The sequence below is a fragment of the Apis florea genome, unplaced genomic scaffold (genome assembly GCF_048593485.1).
Source record: "Apis florea isolate Af1SG1 unplaced genomic scaffold, ASM4859348v1 contig_3170_pilon, whole genome shotgun sequence".
NCBI classification, from domain to species: Eukaryota; Metazoa; Arthropoda; class Insecta; order Hymenoptera; family Apidae; genus Apis; species Apis florea.
Window position 1 is genome coordinate 5357273 of NW_028256714.1, and position 18633 is coordinate 5375905.

The 18633-nt window shown below is 21.4% G+C and overlaps 1 protein-coding gene across 10 annotated transcripts in view; it reads left to right on the forward strand.

Annotated features, from left to right (window-relative positions):
- Moe (moesin) overlaps positions 1-18633 on the forward strand; it is a 28804-nt gene that overhangs the window by 1195 nt on the left and 8976 nt on the right. For 3 of the 10 annotated variants that reach the window (XM_086910147.1, XM_012485514.3, XM_086910143.1), the window contains exons 2-3: positions 883-941; positions 2237-2416. In XM_086910147.1, the coding sequence (XP_086766273.1) occupies positions 2395-2416 (22 nt within the window). In that variant the 5' untranslated portion in view covers positions 883-941; positions 2237-2394. Of the gene's footprint in view, positions 1-254; positions 527-882; positions 942-1706; positions 2000-2236; positions 2417-5676; positions 5782-15012; positions 15040-18633 lie in introns of those variants that run through there. The other 7 variants (XM_086910142.1, XM_086910144.1, XM_086910145.1 and 4 more) reach the window with 6 other exon arrangements.

The following is an 18633-nucleotide window of genomic DNA, read 5'->3' on the forward strand; positions in this document are numbered from 1 at the left end:
TTTTTACATATTTTTTAAAAATTTTTTTTTCATTCAAATATTTTAAATTTGATCATATTCATTCAATTATTTTTTGTAAAATTATGCTTGAGGTCAAAATAAAAATATTAAATTTGCGCAGTATTCGCAAAAGCTGCTTTAACCATTCACATAAACAGAGATTTTGTGATGAGTATTTTGGACTTCGAACGCAGTAGTCGGAAATGGAAACTTTATTAATAGATACTTTCTATCTCTATATTTCGTAAAAAGTTAGACATATACATCGTACAAAGCTTTTTTACCGGTATTAACAAAAAGTTAGGAGATATCAATGGTTCAACGAACGTAGTAGTCCTAGATAAAAGGGGAATGCTAGACACAGTGCGCAGGCACTCCTTGCTACGAGCGGATGTCGGTCACGCGGATTTACATTGTAACCTGTCTCTTCTTCCAATATGGAGACTTGTATGCAATTCTTAACTGTGAATGTGCTACTTCTTTTTTTGTTGACAAGAATTTTGTAGTAAATTCTAATTAATCAGTTGTGAGAATTTAATTTTTAGTAATGATCTTGTTATTTTTCATTAGTATCAATAATTGTCATTAATTACTATTAGTTATTTGCAACTAGTTAAATATCTATTAAATATATATTTTGTAAAAAGTTTTATAAAAAATATTACTATAAAATAATATTCATTTTATAAAAAAAATAAATTTTAAAAGTAGTGTTTAAAAAATATATAAAAATGTGACATTTTCTCAAATATAGCATTTATAATATTTTGGAACACTTTTTTAGCTTTTTCAATTTTATTTTTTCTTGATATTGATCTAATATTTTACAATTTACTATTAATATATATTTTATTATATAATTACAATTAATTTTTGTTACAGATTGATTACATTTTCGTTGTTTGACACGAAAAAACAAAAGTGCCAATATGCCGAAAACGGTATGTATATATATTTTATGAAATGCAATAAATTATTTAAAAAAATTAAATTATTATATTTATTAATTTTATTTTAAATTTTATTTTGTGTTAAAAATACACAATAACAAATATAATTTTGTATAATTTTGTGTAATTTATAGGAATAAAAAATTATTCTTAAAAGTTAAAAATAGTTAAATTATTTAATATATATTACATATAATATAATTATATATACAGAAATTATATATACAAAAATAATAAAATTTATAAATGAATAAATATATTAATTTGAATATGAAACTTTAATAAATTTAATTTTCAATAATTACACAAAAATAAAAAATGTAATCAAAAGAAGAATAAAGTATAAGATAGATAATAGATAATGGATAATAATAGAGTATATAAAGTAATATTTTGTATAGTTTTATATATCAATAGTTTTATATATCAATTATAAATTGCAATAATTATTTTATAATTATTATATAAGAAAAACTAATTAAACTAAAATATTAAATTTATAAATTACATATTACATAGATATTTAAATAATTATTTTATAGTATTTTATAATTTTTTAAAAACTCCATTTATGTCGGTGAATATGAACCGTTATTGAAAAGTTAATTCCTTTTGTACACCCGGTATTTTAACTAAACGCTGATTGGCTATGGCTACGCGCACCGGCTTCCTCACGTGATCATTTTCGTTCTTCTCTTTTTCTCTTACAAATTCTACCTATGATTCGAAAAGAGAAGAACAACGATGCACTGCTTTAAAGGAGAAAAGTGGGGGGAAAGACGCTGCCGGCTGCACTTGCCCCTTAGCTCATTGTATGACTTGAGACCGGCATAAGTCGACAGTTAAGCGGTTAAGTTTTGTGATATTCAGTGTTTATCTAATTTGAACAATACATCTATAAATTTACAGTGCACTATTCGAATTATTCGTGTTCTGACCTGCAATAAGTAAGCATTTATCGACATAGATCGTTTTAACGGTTTTGATCTCATTTGAATTTGCGTTTACGTTCTCGTATCATCGTAGCCATGGTTGCTGGTGCTAAAATGGTAAGCGTTTATTCTGTTCTGATTTTTTCGAATTTATTTTAAATGATATTTGCAAAAAAATATAATTTAAAATCATAATTTTTAGTGCTCTTGTTAAATTTTTATTCGTTTTTAAGAAAAAAATTTATATTCTATATCACGAAAAGAATTAAAAGTGGTGTTCTTTTCTCTATCGAATAATATTATTTATTTTAAATTTTATATTACTAATTCTTGTTTCTTTTCTTGTATGTGAAGATGAATGTGAGGGTGACGACGATGGACGCCGAACTGGAGTTCGCGATCCAGCAGACGACTACAGGAAAACAACTCTTTGATCAAGTTGTAAAAACGATCGGATTGCGTGAGGTGTGGTTTTTCGGACTTCAATACACGGACAATAAGGGTGATTTAACATGGATAAAATTATACAAGAAGGTAGGATGATTATTACAATTAATTATTACTTATTTCCTATAATTGTTCTCTTTTATATAAAATTGAGCAAATTTGCAAATATATGAAAGCTTTTGTAGTTGCTTTAATGTGAAACATATTCTGTATAGCATAAATGCTAAATATTTATTGCTTCGTATAGATAATAATAAATACACTATTATTTAGAAATAATAATATAATTGCTTTTACGAGATAAATTTTCATAAAGGAAATTATTTAGCTATTTTATATTTTATTATGTATATAAAAGTTCTCATTATTTTTTTTTAAAACACAATTGATAAAGATTAGATTTAGAAATTTGTCATCATGATAAAAAAAAAGTGACCTAGGTAGAGATGTGACGGCGGATGCTGATGTCATCGACTTTTGTAGGCTCACTATGTATGACTACGTTCAACTTTACAGTTGATCTTATAACATCATTCAATAATTTTTATTTTTTTTTTAAAAAAATATTTTTACTTTTTATAATATATGGTTTATAATTAATTTTATATTTTTTTGAAATGAATATATAATTAGAATACTATTTAATCATTATAGTGTACATTAATAATTTTATATTAGTTCATAAAAATTAAATATAACTAAAAATATTTTTTTAAAAATTGTTTTACATAAATAATTTTTTTAATTTTTGCATATAAATTAGAATTCAAACTGATTGAACTATTCACATCATTTTATCATAAATTACAATAATAGATAGAAAAAATATTCAAATTAAGATTTTTAAAATTTTTATTTTCAAATTTTCAATTATCTAAAAATATATATTTTATTATATTTTAGATTTTAATATAAAAATATAATATGTATTTCCCTTTTCAACTCGAGATATTTTATGATTCACATTTCAATAAATAGTTTTTAAAAGATATATATATATATATATATATATATATATATATACATATATATATATATATATATATATTAGGAAAGTAATTATGAAAAATGATTTTTTCAATAATTTATTATTATATATTTATTTAGAAAATATTATTTGATTGCTGATATTTATATATTTATGAAAAATTTAAAAATATAAAAATGTGTAAAATGAATATAATGAAAAAACACTTAAAATATCTATAATAAAATATATGTCTTAATATTTAGAGAAAAGCAATTTGAAAGCAATTTTTATATAGATTTATTTTTCTTTATGTTGATAAAAATAATAAATTTGCATAAAAATTTGGATATTAATTTTTTTTAAAATAGAATTTAATATCCAGATTTCCAACACATGATTTGAAAGAACAGTTACAATCAAATGGATGTTCCATTTGCTTTCACCAAGTGGTTGATGAGACGCGCCTTCACCTTGACACAGTCGCGTATACCTTTATTGTTTCTTTATCGTTTTTTCTTTCAACATTTTTGCGAACCGACCAAACGTAATCAATTTTAGGCGACTACAACATTTCGAATCATTATTTTTTTCTTTTTTCCTTGTTTTCATTCCTAGAACAGGATTTATATATATATATATACACACAAACGTAATTTCCAGTGGAAAATTAGAAACTTGTAGAACGACATGTGGTCGCCAGGTGAAATTCGATTTGACTCGATGATTGAGATTGGAAAAACCGTTTATAACACGTATTTATTATATAAAATTATCTTTTACAATATAAGATCCGTTTGTAGTAATCTTGAAATTTTTCATCCGAAGAGTTGTTATTTTTTTCTATTTTATGTAGACTTAATTGAATATGATTAATTACGCGCAATTACATCCGCGTTTTATTTTGTAAGAAAAATATATTTTTTTAATTTTTTTACGGATAAATTTACATTAAAGTTTACATTGAATAGTTATTAATGGCTTAATATATAATAAATTAAAATCAATAATTATTTATAATTATTTTGTAGCATCAATAGAAAAATTGAAAGATAGTAGATTTAGATTGTAATTTTTTTTATTTCAATTATTAAATAATCATTTGATTTTGAATTTTATTTTTGAAATTTAATTTAAATTAATTCTAAATTAATGATGTTTTAGAATTGTATTTAAAAAATATTTTGAGTTTATATTTATTATTTTCAATGTTAATAAAAATGAAGATTAAATAACGTAATTATGTTATCTGCAATTGTAAATAATGTACATACTACATTGATATATGTAAATGAATATATATGAAAGCTATATGTATTATTATTTTGTTTAATTTGTAGAAATCATAGTATAATAGAAAAATTATATGATTTTATTACATATTTTGATTATACATAGAAAAGAAATATGGTACATTTTTTAGATTCAATGAATATTTTTCAAAAAAACCGAATTTTAAAAATTCAAATAATAATATTACATTTAACATATTAAACTTATAATAATAGTTATAATATCAAATATTAAATTTTTATTTTATAATTATTGAATTATTCTTTTTGACAATTGTTGAAAGATTATGAAATTTATTAATTAAAAATTTCAATAAAAATTAAATGAGTTATATTTATTAAATTAAAAGAGAGAAATTAAATTCGAATATTCATTAGAAATACAAATATAAAATGATAAATGATTGATTATCTGATTATATCTAATATAAAAAAGAAATAAATAAATAAAATAATATTCGTTGAAAATCGGAAGAATCTTAAAAATTCTAATTTCAAAAAAAATACATTAAATAATTATTGAAGATAGAAGATAAAATAAAAAAATAATTTCTCGTGAGGTAAAATTAAATAAATTTCAAGTGCAAAGTTCAATATAGTCCATGTATTTAATATAGAAATAAAAAGAAGATTGTAAGATTTATTTTTTTTAATGAAATTGTACATTTTTTATGCAATGCATTTTTTTATTTTATAACGTATTTATATTCCGTTTAAAAAAATAATAGAGATGATCTTAAAGATAAGATCTGAAAATATTTCCAATAATCAAGTATACCAAATAATACAAAATATAAATATAAAATATTAAATTAAAACTATTTAATTTTTTCTTTAAAAAATTTTTTTTTATTACATACCGTTTTAAAGCTATCGACTGGCTAAATCCTGTTGAAATACCTTGTATATAGTCATAACAATAAAAATTAAAAGAACGACGAATGTATCGCTAATTTATCGAATCGGTAGACGAGATATCCCAGTACATAGAGAGATAGTTAAGCTAGTCCAGCGTCCGGTTGAGTCGATTGGTAACTTTTGGTAGAAATTTTCTTTAACAACCGACGAATGATTGCACGCAGCCGGAAAATGTGATAACGAGGGTGGTGAAGAAAGAGGTGAAAAAGAAAGTTCGAAAGCTGAGAGGTCGCTCGGACTCGGATACCGATGACGACGAGTTTGAAGATGACCTGGTAAGCGGCGGGAAAGAAGGGACTTGATTTTCTCACGTTCCGAGATTCTTCGATGTGAAAATGAAGCAAAGATTCGGATGGAGACAGAAAGAGTGAGAAAGAGAGAGAGAGAGAAAGAGAGAGACGGTAGGAAAGGCAAATAGGTCACCGTTTCTCAAACTTCTTTGATGATAGAACGTTTAGCTAAGTTGATGAAGGTACCGTTATTATTTCGATGTTATTTCTTCTCGTATAATTAAATATTTATTTTGTATGAAATTAATTATTAACTCAAAATATGCTCATGTAGAAAAGTGATTGTGGTAGAAAATAATTTTTTTGAATATTTTTTTTATTTAATTATTTTTTTAATTATTTCTTTATTATATTAGTAGTTAGCATTTAATTTTTTATTATTATTATATATATTTTTGTTTTTTAATCATATTTCAAGTAATTTTTTAATTATTATCTCAAGATATATCTTTGTAAATTGATTATGATACAAGATATTTTCTTGAGTTTTTTTTGTCATTTCTTTGTTTTTTATTAATATAATCTATGAAATGGTATTGAGAGAAAAGTCAGATATTACTTATTAAAAGTATTATTTGAAATAATTAATAATTATTTTACAAGTTAGATCTATATAAAATAGAATTTAATTCTTTATTAAAAATATTTTTCTATTATATTTGATTATAAATATTTTAATATTTATTAATATATTATATATAATTTGAAAACAAGTAGATTGATTGAAAATGAAATAAAGTATAAATATGGAATAGATACAATTAAAATTTATGTTGATAATAAGATAAAAAATATAGATGAAACAGTAAAAAGAGGAAATTACAGTAAAACTTTTCTCGTTTAAGTATTAACTTTTCTTGTTTAATATCATAACGAAGAATAAATTACGTTTATGAATTGACGTATGAATGAACGTATGTATACTTTATACGTATACGCAAATTTTTTCTAAAGAAATTGTTAAAAATAAATCTTCAGTATCCAAGCACTTCTATATCCGCATCTATAAATTTTCAATATTTGTGTTAACCTAATAATAACAACATGTGTAATCTATCTCTAATAATATTTAGAAAGAGAAAATTTTTCAAAAAGTAATTTTCTTATTAATTATTCAAAGTGATAGTTTAATTAAAAAACTATAATTTTAAATTTCAATTATTAAATTTTATTTACAAAATTCATTTGATTACAATTTTAATATCTTATTATCTTTTTTTAAATTGATTGTGAATAATAGCAAATAAAATTTGTTATGTGTCTTCAAGGAAATCGATTATCAAGAAATTTTAATATAATTTTATGATATTAGAAAATTCTATATTAGAAAATAGAAAAATGATACTAAATTTGATAATATGAAAGAAACAAAAATTTATATAGATATATTTTTTTCCATAGAACTTCTCAATTGTTTATTAAATTATAAATTATTCTTTGATTATATTAAATAATTTTCAATATTTTTTTTTCTTTATCAAGACTAAATGCATTTTATGAAAAGAAATTTTCAAAAGATTATAATACTATCAAAAGAAATATCAAATAACAAATAATCATACAAGTTGATTCAAGTGTTATTTTTTTTATCGATATCGATATAAAATCTTATAAGATGAGAATAGTTTATTTATATCAATTTTAAGGAAATTAATAAATTGCTTTATGATTTGATGTTAAGAAAAAAATTTTTAAAATCATTTAATAAACAGCGAAACATAATTAATTTAATAATTTATTATTCTTTTTTCTAATTAAAGATATTTTTTATTAAATGAGATAAACGGATCTGCCTATTATATAAAATAATTTAAAAACTGTACTAAATTGCTTTTTTATTGATATCTCATCAATATCTGGTAATTACATTATGATATAGAATACTTTTTTAGATGGCAATAATTCAGAAACCATAAAACCCTTTTTGCGGAAAGATCCTTAATTACATCCTTGTATCAAATTATGTATCATATTTTATTTAATTTTTCTATATTATGTATTTATATTGTCCTCGATTTGATCAATATCTATAATCATTATAGCGCAAATATATTTCCAAGAAATTACACTTCTTCGAAGAGATGTTAGTTTCTTGTGAATTCTCGGCTTATCTTCGCGATATACCTGCCGATGACGTTTGCCTTTTAAAGCGCGTTTCGCCAAGTATAAATAGCGGTGCAATACGAGATGATGTCGTTGACTGTTCTTTAGGAGTTTTAGTAGTTTCACCGCTTATCATCAGTGTTTTACAGGTTTGATAAAAATGGGAGAGAAAAGAGAAAGAGAGGGCATGCACAGATTGGTGCATTCTGCTCTAAGAGGAGGGAAACTGCTTTTGTTTGTTCCAACCGCGAGTCTGTTACGTCAATTGGCATGAAAATAACGCGGCTGATGACTCATTATGCAGACGCCATTTAAGGAAACAAGAAAACCACTCGCATCCCAAAGACTAATCATCTTTATTGCGTGGCCTTGCCGATTATGCTACTGCCCTCGGTTACTACAGTCGGAAAAGCAAAAAAAAAAAAAAAAAAAAAGGAGCTCCTCTTTACAAACGTGCAATCATATCATTGCTTTAATAATTCTTTATTAATTCGCTTATCTTTTTATCTAACCCTTTCTCTACGGTATCATTCGTTATGATTTTTTTGAATTAATTTTTAATATTCTTCATTCTTTTTGAATATATCACTGCGTAAAATATTTTAGTTTTATAATTTGCTATTTTTAGCAAATGATTATCCATTATTCGAGAGCGTATCAAAAGGAAAATTAAGACATACGATATTTCCTCGTTAACTTTCTTCTTGCATGAAATGACATTCCTTTCCTTGTTTAAGGTCTTTTTCACATGGCAACATAAATATCTCGTGATATTTATACGATGGATACTGATCCTGTATACAAAAGTTTATACTTAAAAATGTATACTTAATAAGTTTAGATAGCGATCGTTTGAAAGATTCTATTGAATTTGTATGCAATTGGTATTTATCATATAAATACGACGATAATAGTATTGCCGTGTGAAAGAAGCTTAAAGCTGCATTTACAGTAAGTGTGTTTTCTAACGATTTTAATGTTCTTACTTCGTTCGAAAGAATCAAACAAATAGGTTTTTATGAGAGTGGTTATGCGATTCGTTCTTCAGATATTCCGTGAATTTATCCTATAAATATTTCAAGTGCAGTCGTTAGGATAACAAATCGTCAGAAAACGCATCCACTGTAACCATACTTTAAAGTGTGTCGTATGAACAGGATTGCATAAGGAGAGATATCTCTCATCTATAGATGAAGCTAATAACGATTTGTATAATTTGAATCATGAATTTAGAAAACTATTTTCATCATAATTTACATTAAATAGAATTATATAAAATTATAGAAATTATGTGCAGAATATTCTATTTAACATGATATTTACCATAATTTTTTAGCTATTTATGGCCATTCAATTATAAACAAAAGAATCATTAATGTGATTTTTTAATAGGTTCATACGATCATTCTTTCTTATTTTATTGTATACAATATATATAAAATATTAAAAATTCCAAATCAATTACATATTTGATTTGAAATAGTAAAAATAATATTAACTAAATATATTTCAAAATTAAATTATTAACAATTCTCCTGATTGATTTTCATTTGATTTTTTGAGAAAATATTTACAATTAATAATATTGAAATTATTAATAATATTGAGATTATTATAGCATATATATATATAGTGCTATATATTCAATTTATTATATAATATAATAAACAGTAAAATTTGAAAGTTTTACAAAAGAACAAAATATTACGAAAGACATTTTGAATATGTATAAAAAGAAAATATGATTTTTTTTACATTTAATATTCAATTATATTATTATATTATATAAAGCATTATAAAATAACAATCGTTTTCAAATTTAAATTATTCACAAATAATCTGAGCTTGAGAAGTATTATTATTTTCATTATTATAAATCTCGTATTGCGTTAATAAAAGTATTATATAATATCTTTTTTGAATTTATCTTAATATCTTTTAAAATATAATAAAGAAAGAAAAAACATAAATTCCATTTAAAAAAGATGACTTTGATTTTAAAAAAAACTATTTTTGAAATATATTATTGTCATCTGTTGAATCTTAAATACTAATAAATTTTTGTTCACAATTTTTTTCTATTACGTAAGCGCAGATTGTTCAATTAAATAAAAAATTGTATATTTATAAATTATGATATTGCTTATTGATACAAATAATATATTTTGTTCAATTTTATTGGTGGTAAATATCGACAAAATTATCAAACTCATTTAAAAAGAGATTAATAATATAAATGATCTGATAAATCCAACGTCATATTTCGAAAAAAATGTTATAAAAAAGAATTAGATACGCACATAATATGTATAACTCGTTTTATTTTTGTCATTTTTCATTAAAACTTACATGATATTATGCTTTCTTTTTGATTCTAATTAATCATTTAATACAAGAGTCGCAAGAATAAGATGAATCATGAGTGTGTCATACGCAATGTTCTTATTCCGATTACATTGCACGTATTCTTTTATGAGATGAACGATGTTAATATTGTATTTTATGAAAAGGCATTATTAAATAAGATCTTAAAATAAAACGAAATATTCTTAGTCTTTTGAGAGAATCGGCTTATAATACGTATAAATATGTTTATTATTTTGACTCGATGATTCATATACAAAAATAATTTTTTTAGTACATTTAGTTAAATTCTCTTTAATACTCTTAATTAATTTTATTTTTATTTTAAAATTAACTCTTTGCAAAAGAATTTTATTCAACATATTCAACATTATAGTGTTTTTAAATAATTTTATAAATTAATATAATTTAAATTAATACAAAGAAAAAATACAAGATTTATCTTACGTAAATAATTCAAAATAAAGTGTAAAAATTATTATGATAAAAGAAAACATAATCAAAATTAAATAAAAATTCTATCTTTTTTATTGCAAGAAAATTAAGTTAATTTAAAAATTTCAATAAAAATTTTCGAATGAAAAATATTTCAATAATAAACAATTATTATCAATAATAAACAGATAACTTTCAGATACGTTCGATAATAGTTAATAATATTTCATTACTTGATATGATGGGTTTGTTATTACTCGGAATAAAATTGAAATTTATTTCATTATTTTTTGAAATACGAAAGTATGAAGAAACAAAACATTAAGCAGTAATTAACATTTATCTTGAATTTATGATATATATATCATGTGGTTGGACGATTTTATACTTTATACACAAAAATGTTTTCGTTCTTAAATCTTGCAACTTGGAAATTTGTTCATATGAATTGAATATTCACTTGAATTTTTAATCAATATCATCATTAGAATTCATTTCATTAAAAATTTTCTTCAAAATTTTCATAGTAATTATTTTATAATATATTGTGACTATTTATTTCCTCATTATCATCTTTCGAATTCAAGTATAAAAAAATTTTATGAATCTAATTATTCAAAGAAAAAAATATATTATACTTTATTATACCTCAAATAATTTTACTTATTAATTCGTTAACAGCACGTCAAATAATTTATATAATCTTTTCATTATTTTTTCTACACTTTAAATGGTGAAGTTCCAAGGAGATATAACGGCATAACGATGCTTTGAATATACATATTTTAAAGAGTTGTTGAGTTGTTGATCAAAGATTCCGCGAGGAAATTAACTTTATCCGAGAATAATGATACTCCGCAACAGGCTGTGAATCGAAAATGCAATACAGGTGCTTGTTTTCTTACATGTAGACTGTTGATTATTACGTAACATATGCAGACTCCAGTAATTGGTCAAACGATTATTCCTACTGTGACTTTATAACCAGTTCTTCGATACGATGTCTCTTTGATCTTGTTTTTTTTTATTCTCGTGTTATTTATATCACTAATATCTATTGCAAGGACAGTTCAATGGTTAGAAATTTTTAAATACAAATCTTTAAACGTCTATCTTATTTTAGATTTTTTATTTTGTTTATTCTTATTTCAGAGCATATGGTGGATTTCATTATCAAATTTTTCTTTCAATAAAAAATTATCAAAAATCTTAATTATCATAATTATTAGAATTGATATAAATTTTTATGATTTATAATAAATAGATTAAATATATTTAATTTATTTATCGTATACAAGATGTTCAATTTTAATAAATGCAAATTATTAAAAAAATAATTTAAAAAAATGATTTCAGATAAGAATTCAAATAATTTTTGCGAGATGTATAAGATTTAATTAATTTCTTTGACATGAATGCGTAGAGGTCATATGAAGGTGACATATGTTTTCTGAAATAAAATTATAATTTTTAATATATTAATCTTACAAAAAGATATTAAACTGTTTATGCTAAAAAATTATTATAATATTTGAAATTATTAAAATTATTAAAGATTTCTTGATTCTTTTCAGCATTTTTTTTTCTTTTTTTTATAAAAACTAAAGTTGTTTTATCATTTTCAATTTATCAACAGCATATCCTTTCCTTGTATATTTCAGTTATTGACTCATCTCATATAAATAGTAGCAGGGTAAAAATATGAATCAATGCGAAGAATATAGAATATTTCACAATTATATTCAACTAGAAATTTGTATTAATTTTTATTTTTATTAATCATTTAATAAAATATTTTTTAAACAAAAATACGATAAAAAAATTAATTTTCTAGTTCTCATTGATTAATTTCTAATAATTTGTTAAATATGAAAAACGATGTAAAACATCAGTAAAAATGATTTTCAAAAAAAGTCACTCGATGGTCAGTTTTTTTTATACATGATATAACAAAAAATTCAAATCCTAAATATTAAATTACACAATGTAACATATCGTGGAACGAATTTTTGTGATAAATTTGACAATAATATTTATATTTATTATTTATTAATCAAATTATTCTTAGTATCGTTTCTTTTTATTTTAAATGTTCAAGTGAATAATTTGCAAGAAATTTTATTATACATTTAGCAATACGTATACGTAGCTTATCTGTAATATGAGATTATGCACATGTCTTGTGTTTCAATGTTTTCTGTAAAGTATCAGCATTCTTGAATATCATGACTCGTGTCAGAAAAATTTTTTTCAGATATCATTATTCTGAAAATATCTTTTCTATGAAATTATGATTTTTGATTATGATGGTGACATTTTGATAAAAAGAATTAAATTATTTCAATGTATTATTTATTGAAAATATAAAATATGTATTTTTTTTTTAATTTATCTCAATGATCTATATAGCTTTTAAAATTCTATCAATAATGATTTTAAAAAATTTTAGATGAATTTTAGGAAAAAATTTTCTCTATTAAAAATATAATTAATATACACAAATATAATTAAACTTTAACGATCGCCTACGCATAATATAATGGAAAGGAAATATCTATATCAAAACATTTATGATATTAACTTTATCATGGAAGATATGTACTCTGAGAGTCTTGTTTCAATATAATTTTTTTTTATTATAGTTAAGTGTTAGTGGTAAGATGCATGATTATACCATTTTAATATAATTACATTTATTTTATAACTTTATCACAAAAAATGAAGTATAATTAAACTAAACTAAAATCATTGCTAAGTTCAAATGACTTAAACTATCTCTGTAGTATAATTTTAAAACAGTGTGTATATATCAGATTAGTAATCATGTACTAAACAAATTATTTTTTTTTATTTTCAGTTTATTCAATTAATCTTTTGAATATTTTGTCTGTTTATTATTATAAACAGGAAAGATTAAATCAATTCAATATTTCAAAAGTATTTAAATATTTTCAAAATTATTTATTATATAGTAAAAGATATCTCAAACGAAGATTGGTTTTAAAAAGAAAATAATTTATTTTATTAAAGAAATAATTTTTTTTTTTTAGTAATAATTTAGTATAATAAAATTTTTATAAATATTTTGTAAAGGACATTTGAAAGTCAATCATGATTTTTTTGGTCAAATCATTTTTAATTTATTTCACTTTGTTGTTTATTTCATTCATTATTTAGTTATTTATGTCAAGAAATCTTTGAATTTTAATATTACATGTCTAATAATAAATCATTCTATAACATAAATATTTAAATTAATTTATATTCTTATGAATATGAGTACGTAAGTTTATTTTATAAAATAAACTATTTTATGAAATGAACTTTTTCTAGCATATATAGAAAATATTATAGAAAAAAAATTGGTGAATCATTTAAGGATCGAATAACTTTTTCTATTCAAGTGGAAGATCTTTATACTTACATATCATACTTAGTATCATATGTAATATTAATATTTAAATATCTCTTTAACGAATAGCTTAATATAGGAAATGATGATTTGAAACGATTTAAAAATATATGATTCTATTAAAAAAAAAATTGATTTTCAAATGATTAACTTTTTATTTATTACATGAAATTATTTCCAATTTATTTTTTTCAAAAATATACAATTTCTATTTGAAGCATTTTTTTATAAATAATTTTGAAAATATATGAGATGATATATTCAATATATACAAGATGTTATTATATATTCATGAAATATTTTGAAAAATTGATTTTCCAGTCAAAATAAACAAAAAAGTTTGTATATAAAAATATTGATTAAGGCTTATTTATTAAGTTATAAGCAATTTAAGTTTCTATTAGATGAAGTGAAATAGAATTATTTCACTTTATCAAATCGCTGACTCACTTCGTTTCATCTAATGCAAACTTAGGTTGTTTATAATTTAATAAATAAGTCTTAATTAACATTTTTGTACTAATTTTTATGTTTGTTTTAATTTTTAGATCCTGCAAAGATTACTCATGAATATATAAGATCAGTGATTAGATGTATTTTTTCCAAACACTTAATAATTTGATTCTATAAAGAATCGATACAATAATCATGCTTAAAATAAATTTATACAGCAAGCTTTGGTGTTTTATCCGTTTTATAGATAAATTTCATACGGACAATCTTTGAAATTAATGTGTCTCACACGGTCTTTCATTGTCTTTTTGTTTCATTTGCTCTCAAATTACACAATAATTTCAAGGACAAGCATGTAGCCGAACATCCAAATAGCTTCTTTGTATACTTAACTTTAACGTATTTTCATTCTTTGAACGCATGCTAACCGCAATATTAACAACTGGAAGAGTGGACTACTTCCGTTCTTGTCTAGGGTAAGTTATGAGTTTAATCAACATAATAAATCATATTACATATTTTCAAATTATACAAAAGCATTATAGATTATAAGATCAAAGATTGCATTGATCTATTTTTTTTTACCTAATGCAGATGCACAAGTACTATGCATTTTGATTTTGTTCATTATGATTAGTCGATAAATAATTTCATTATATAGTAAAATAATTGTTTTGCAATGTTATAACTCGATTATGTAATTTTCTCCTTTCTTTTTCTTTTTTTCTTTTTTATTTTGATTTTATAATATTGAAAATAAAGATATGTGTGTACAAAATAGAATTAAAATACATGTTTTATCATTAATCTGTTATTCAATAAAAAATTATATACATTGATGAACATTTATTTTTATTTTATATAAATTTTATACAAAATTTTATTTTTCAAATAGTCTGATGAAAAGATTCGTTTTTGAATTTAAACAATGTAATTTCAAAATTTTGTTCTTTTTTATTTTCTTTTTAAATTATTCCCTACTTTTTAAATAATTTATTTTTTTACTTCTACTTTAATTTAATCATTATTACAATTATAAAAAAAAATAGCAAATTTCTAAAAATGCATTTGAATATAAAAATGAAAAACATTTGTTTTATTATCTTATAACGTGATTATTATGATATATATATATATAATTTTTTAATTATAAATTATAGATTTCATAAATATGTGCAAATATTCTAATAATATAGAGTATTGAACATATAGTAAACATATATGTATACTAATGTAATTTACTGATGTGGATTATTGTGTTCTAGAATACATAGTTACCTGACAGTTATTTTTAGCATAGTTCCATTTAATATTGACGTAATTATATATACATACCAGTTTATTACTGAAATAAAATAGAAATTTATGATCATATTTGTTCACCTTAATATTTGAACGCATGCTACTAAAATTTAAACGATAATGCTGCTAAAAATTTTAAATGATAAAAATATGAATTACTTGAGTTTTAAAAATATGAATCGAATAATGTTTATAGAATTTACATTCATATTATAAAAATATAAAGGAATCGATTGAATAAGTAATGTTTAATTTCAGAAAATGTAAATATAATTAGTAAGTTTAATTTAGATAATATTATAATAATCGTAACTTTATTATAAATAATAAAGATTATTGTGTAATAATACCCAAAATTTCAAGAATTGATAATAAACATAAATAAAAACGAAAAATCAAAAAAAAAAAAGATATTTATTTTATATTATGAATTTTGCGAAAGAACGATTATTATGGTAGAATTTCAAAGAAAAAGGAAATATTTGTTGATAAGACAAAACAAAAATTATCTTTAAAAGTGAAGTCTAATATATTTCTGTTATTGTAAGCTTAAATAGCGCGCATTCCAATACGTTCATGAATCAAAATTACCGTTCGAACGAAGTAAAAAAATCTAAGGAATGATTCTAGAGACTAAATAAGTATAAAAGTTAGCCTGCAAAAATGTTAATGTTTATTTTTCAAGTTATAAAAGATTTAATGCAAAATTAAATTCAAATATTAAAAATAAACTTCAATGATATTTTGCACATTAATTTGTTTTAAGAATTTTTTTCGTTTATTTACATTTGAGAAAAACAGTTTACTTTTTACTGATATTCAATTATTTATTATTTTTCATAGATATTCAATTGTTTTTTAACATTAATGATAATGAGTTTCTTTACAAAAAAATCTATAGTTTTCTTACATAATAACTTACCAATTAATAATATTAAAAAATTGAGAATTTATAAGATGCAGATTATAGAATTTCTTTTCATAGTCTTACAATTAAATATCTAATGGAATAATAAAAAAATGAATTGATGATTCTATATTATATCTTTCAAATAACTTAAAATGACAGTTTTGATTTTGAAATTGGAATAAAAAAAGTTTCAGGGAAATAGTGATAGATATTTATATTTTAGATTTTGTATATTCCATGTAAAATCTTATAAATTCCAAATGATAAAATATAAAAAATCTTCTAGATCCATATTTTATATAATCAAAACTATTTTTGTTATATAACTAATATAACATAAAACTTCTAAAAGAATAGATTTGTATAATAAGAAAATGAAAAGAATTTTCAGAACCTAACATAATCTAATAAATGTTAATACTTTGTCTTATGATAAAAACAGTTCATAGTATTTTCTAAATGATAAATGATGTTATGTTATTTTCTGTTTTTATCTAGTATCCTTAGAATATTCTTTATAATTTATTTACACACTTTATTCCCAAATGAGATAAGTGCAAAAAAAAAAAAAAAAGACCAATCATTCACTTATAATCATTTGGTGTATTTTATAATAGTATTAAATAATTAGTTGTTTATATGTATTTGTATTATAATTTCACAGTGGTACGACATAACATTTTCAAATCGTGACTAGTACGATTTATCGATGTCCTTGGAACACGCTTTTAATATCAATTGTACAATAGTATAATTCCGATTCATAATTGAGCGACATGTTTTGGAAAACATATCTCGGAACAATTTATACGAAACACGTTGCGCATTTATTTTTTTTCTAATTAGCATTTTTTAATTACAGTTTGTTTCAAATTAAAGCTTAAGCGTGAATTTATGTTCAAATTTTAGTAACACAACATTGTTGAAACAAAAAAGGAATATTTGTTGAATGATATCTTTTTTCCTTTTTATAAATTTTAATTGTATTTAAAGTTAAATAGCAATAATAATTTTTTTTTTATTGATTACCAATGATAATGAATTTTTTGAGACATCGGGCTAACATTTTGTCACATAATTTTTGTCTCTTTGTTAAAAATAGAATTTAGAAATTACGATAATGTCAACATGTATATTATCGATAATGAATTGATTTGGGATAGTTATACATAATAATAATATATTAATAATATTTTATTCATTATAGTATTTGTTTTTTATGATAAAATGAATGAAATTATTATTGAAAATTAAAATATAATTATTGAAAAATTTGTAAAATGATAATGTCAAAACTATTAAAATGATTTTTATTTTACAACGATTAAAAATATGCGAATGTTATTGGTATAATTAATGTTGAATTTTATTTATAATATTCTTTATAAAAAGATAAATTGAAAACAAAATGTTATTTTTTCATATACTAGAATTTATTTTCATGAAAATTATTTTTCATAATGATATAATATCTAATATTTGCTTATGTGAACAAGATAAAATTAAATTTCTATTTATGTTTATTTATTATATTGATTAATTGGGAATTTTTTTTCAATATTTGTTAATTAAATATTGAAAATTAATTTTCTCAAAAATAAAAATCTTTATTCTACGTTTTCGATTTTTTTAATGTTTTTAATATTTTTAAAACCACGTTTCTCCAACATCAATTAACTTATTTATGTAATATTTATTTATTTTTATCACTTAATTATAATATATAATTTAATTGGTGCGTTTCTAATGCTGTGTTATTTAATATAAAATATTATTAAAAAATAAACTTATTTTATATAAACATGTATAAAACATGTATAAATATTTATAACTTTTTAATATTTTAAAAGAGAATGTT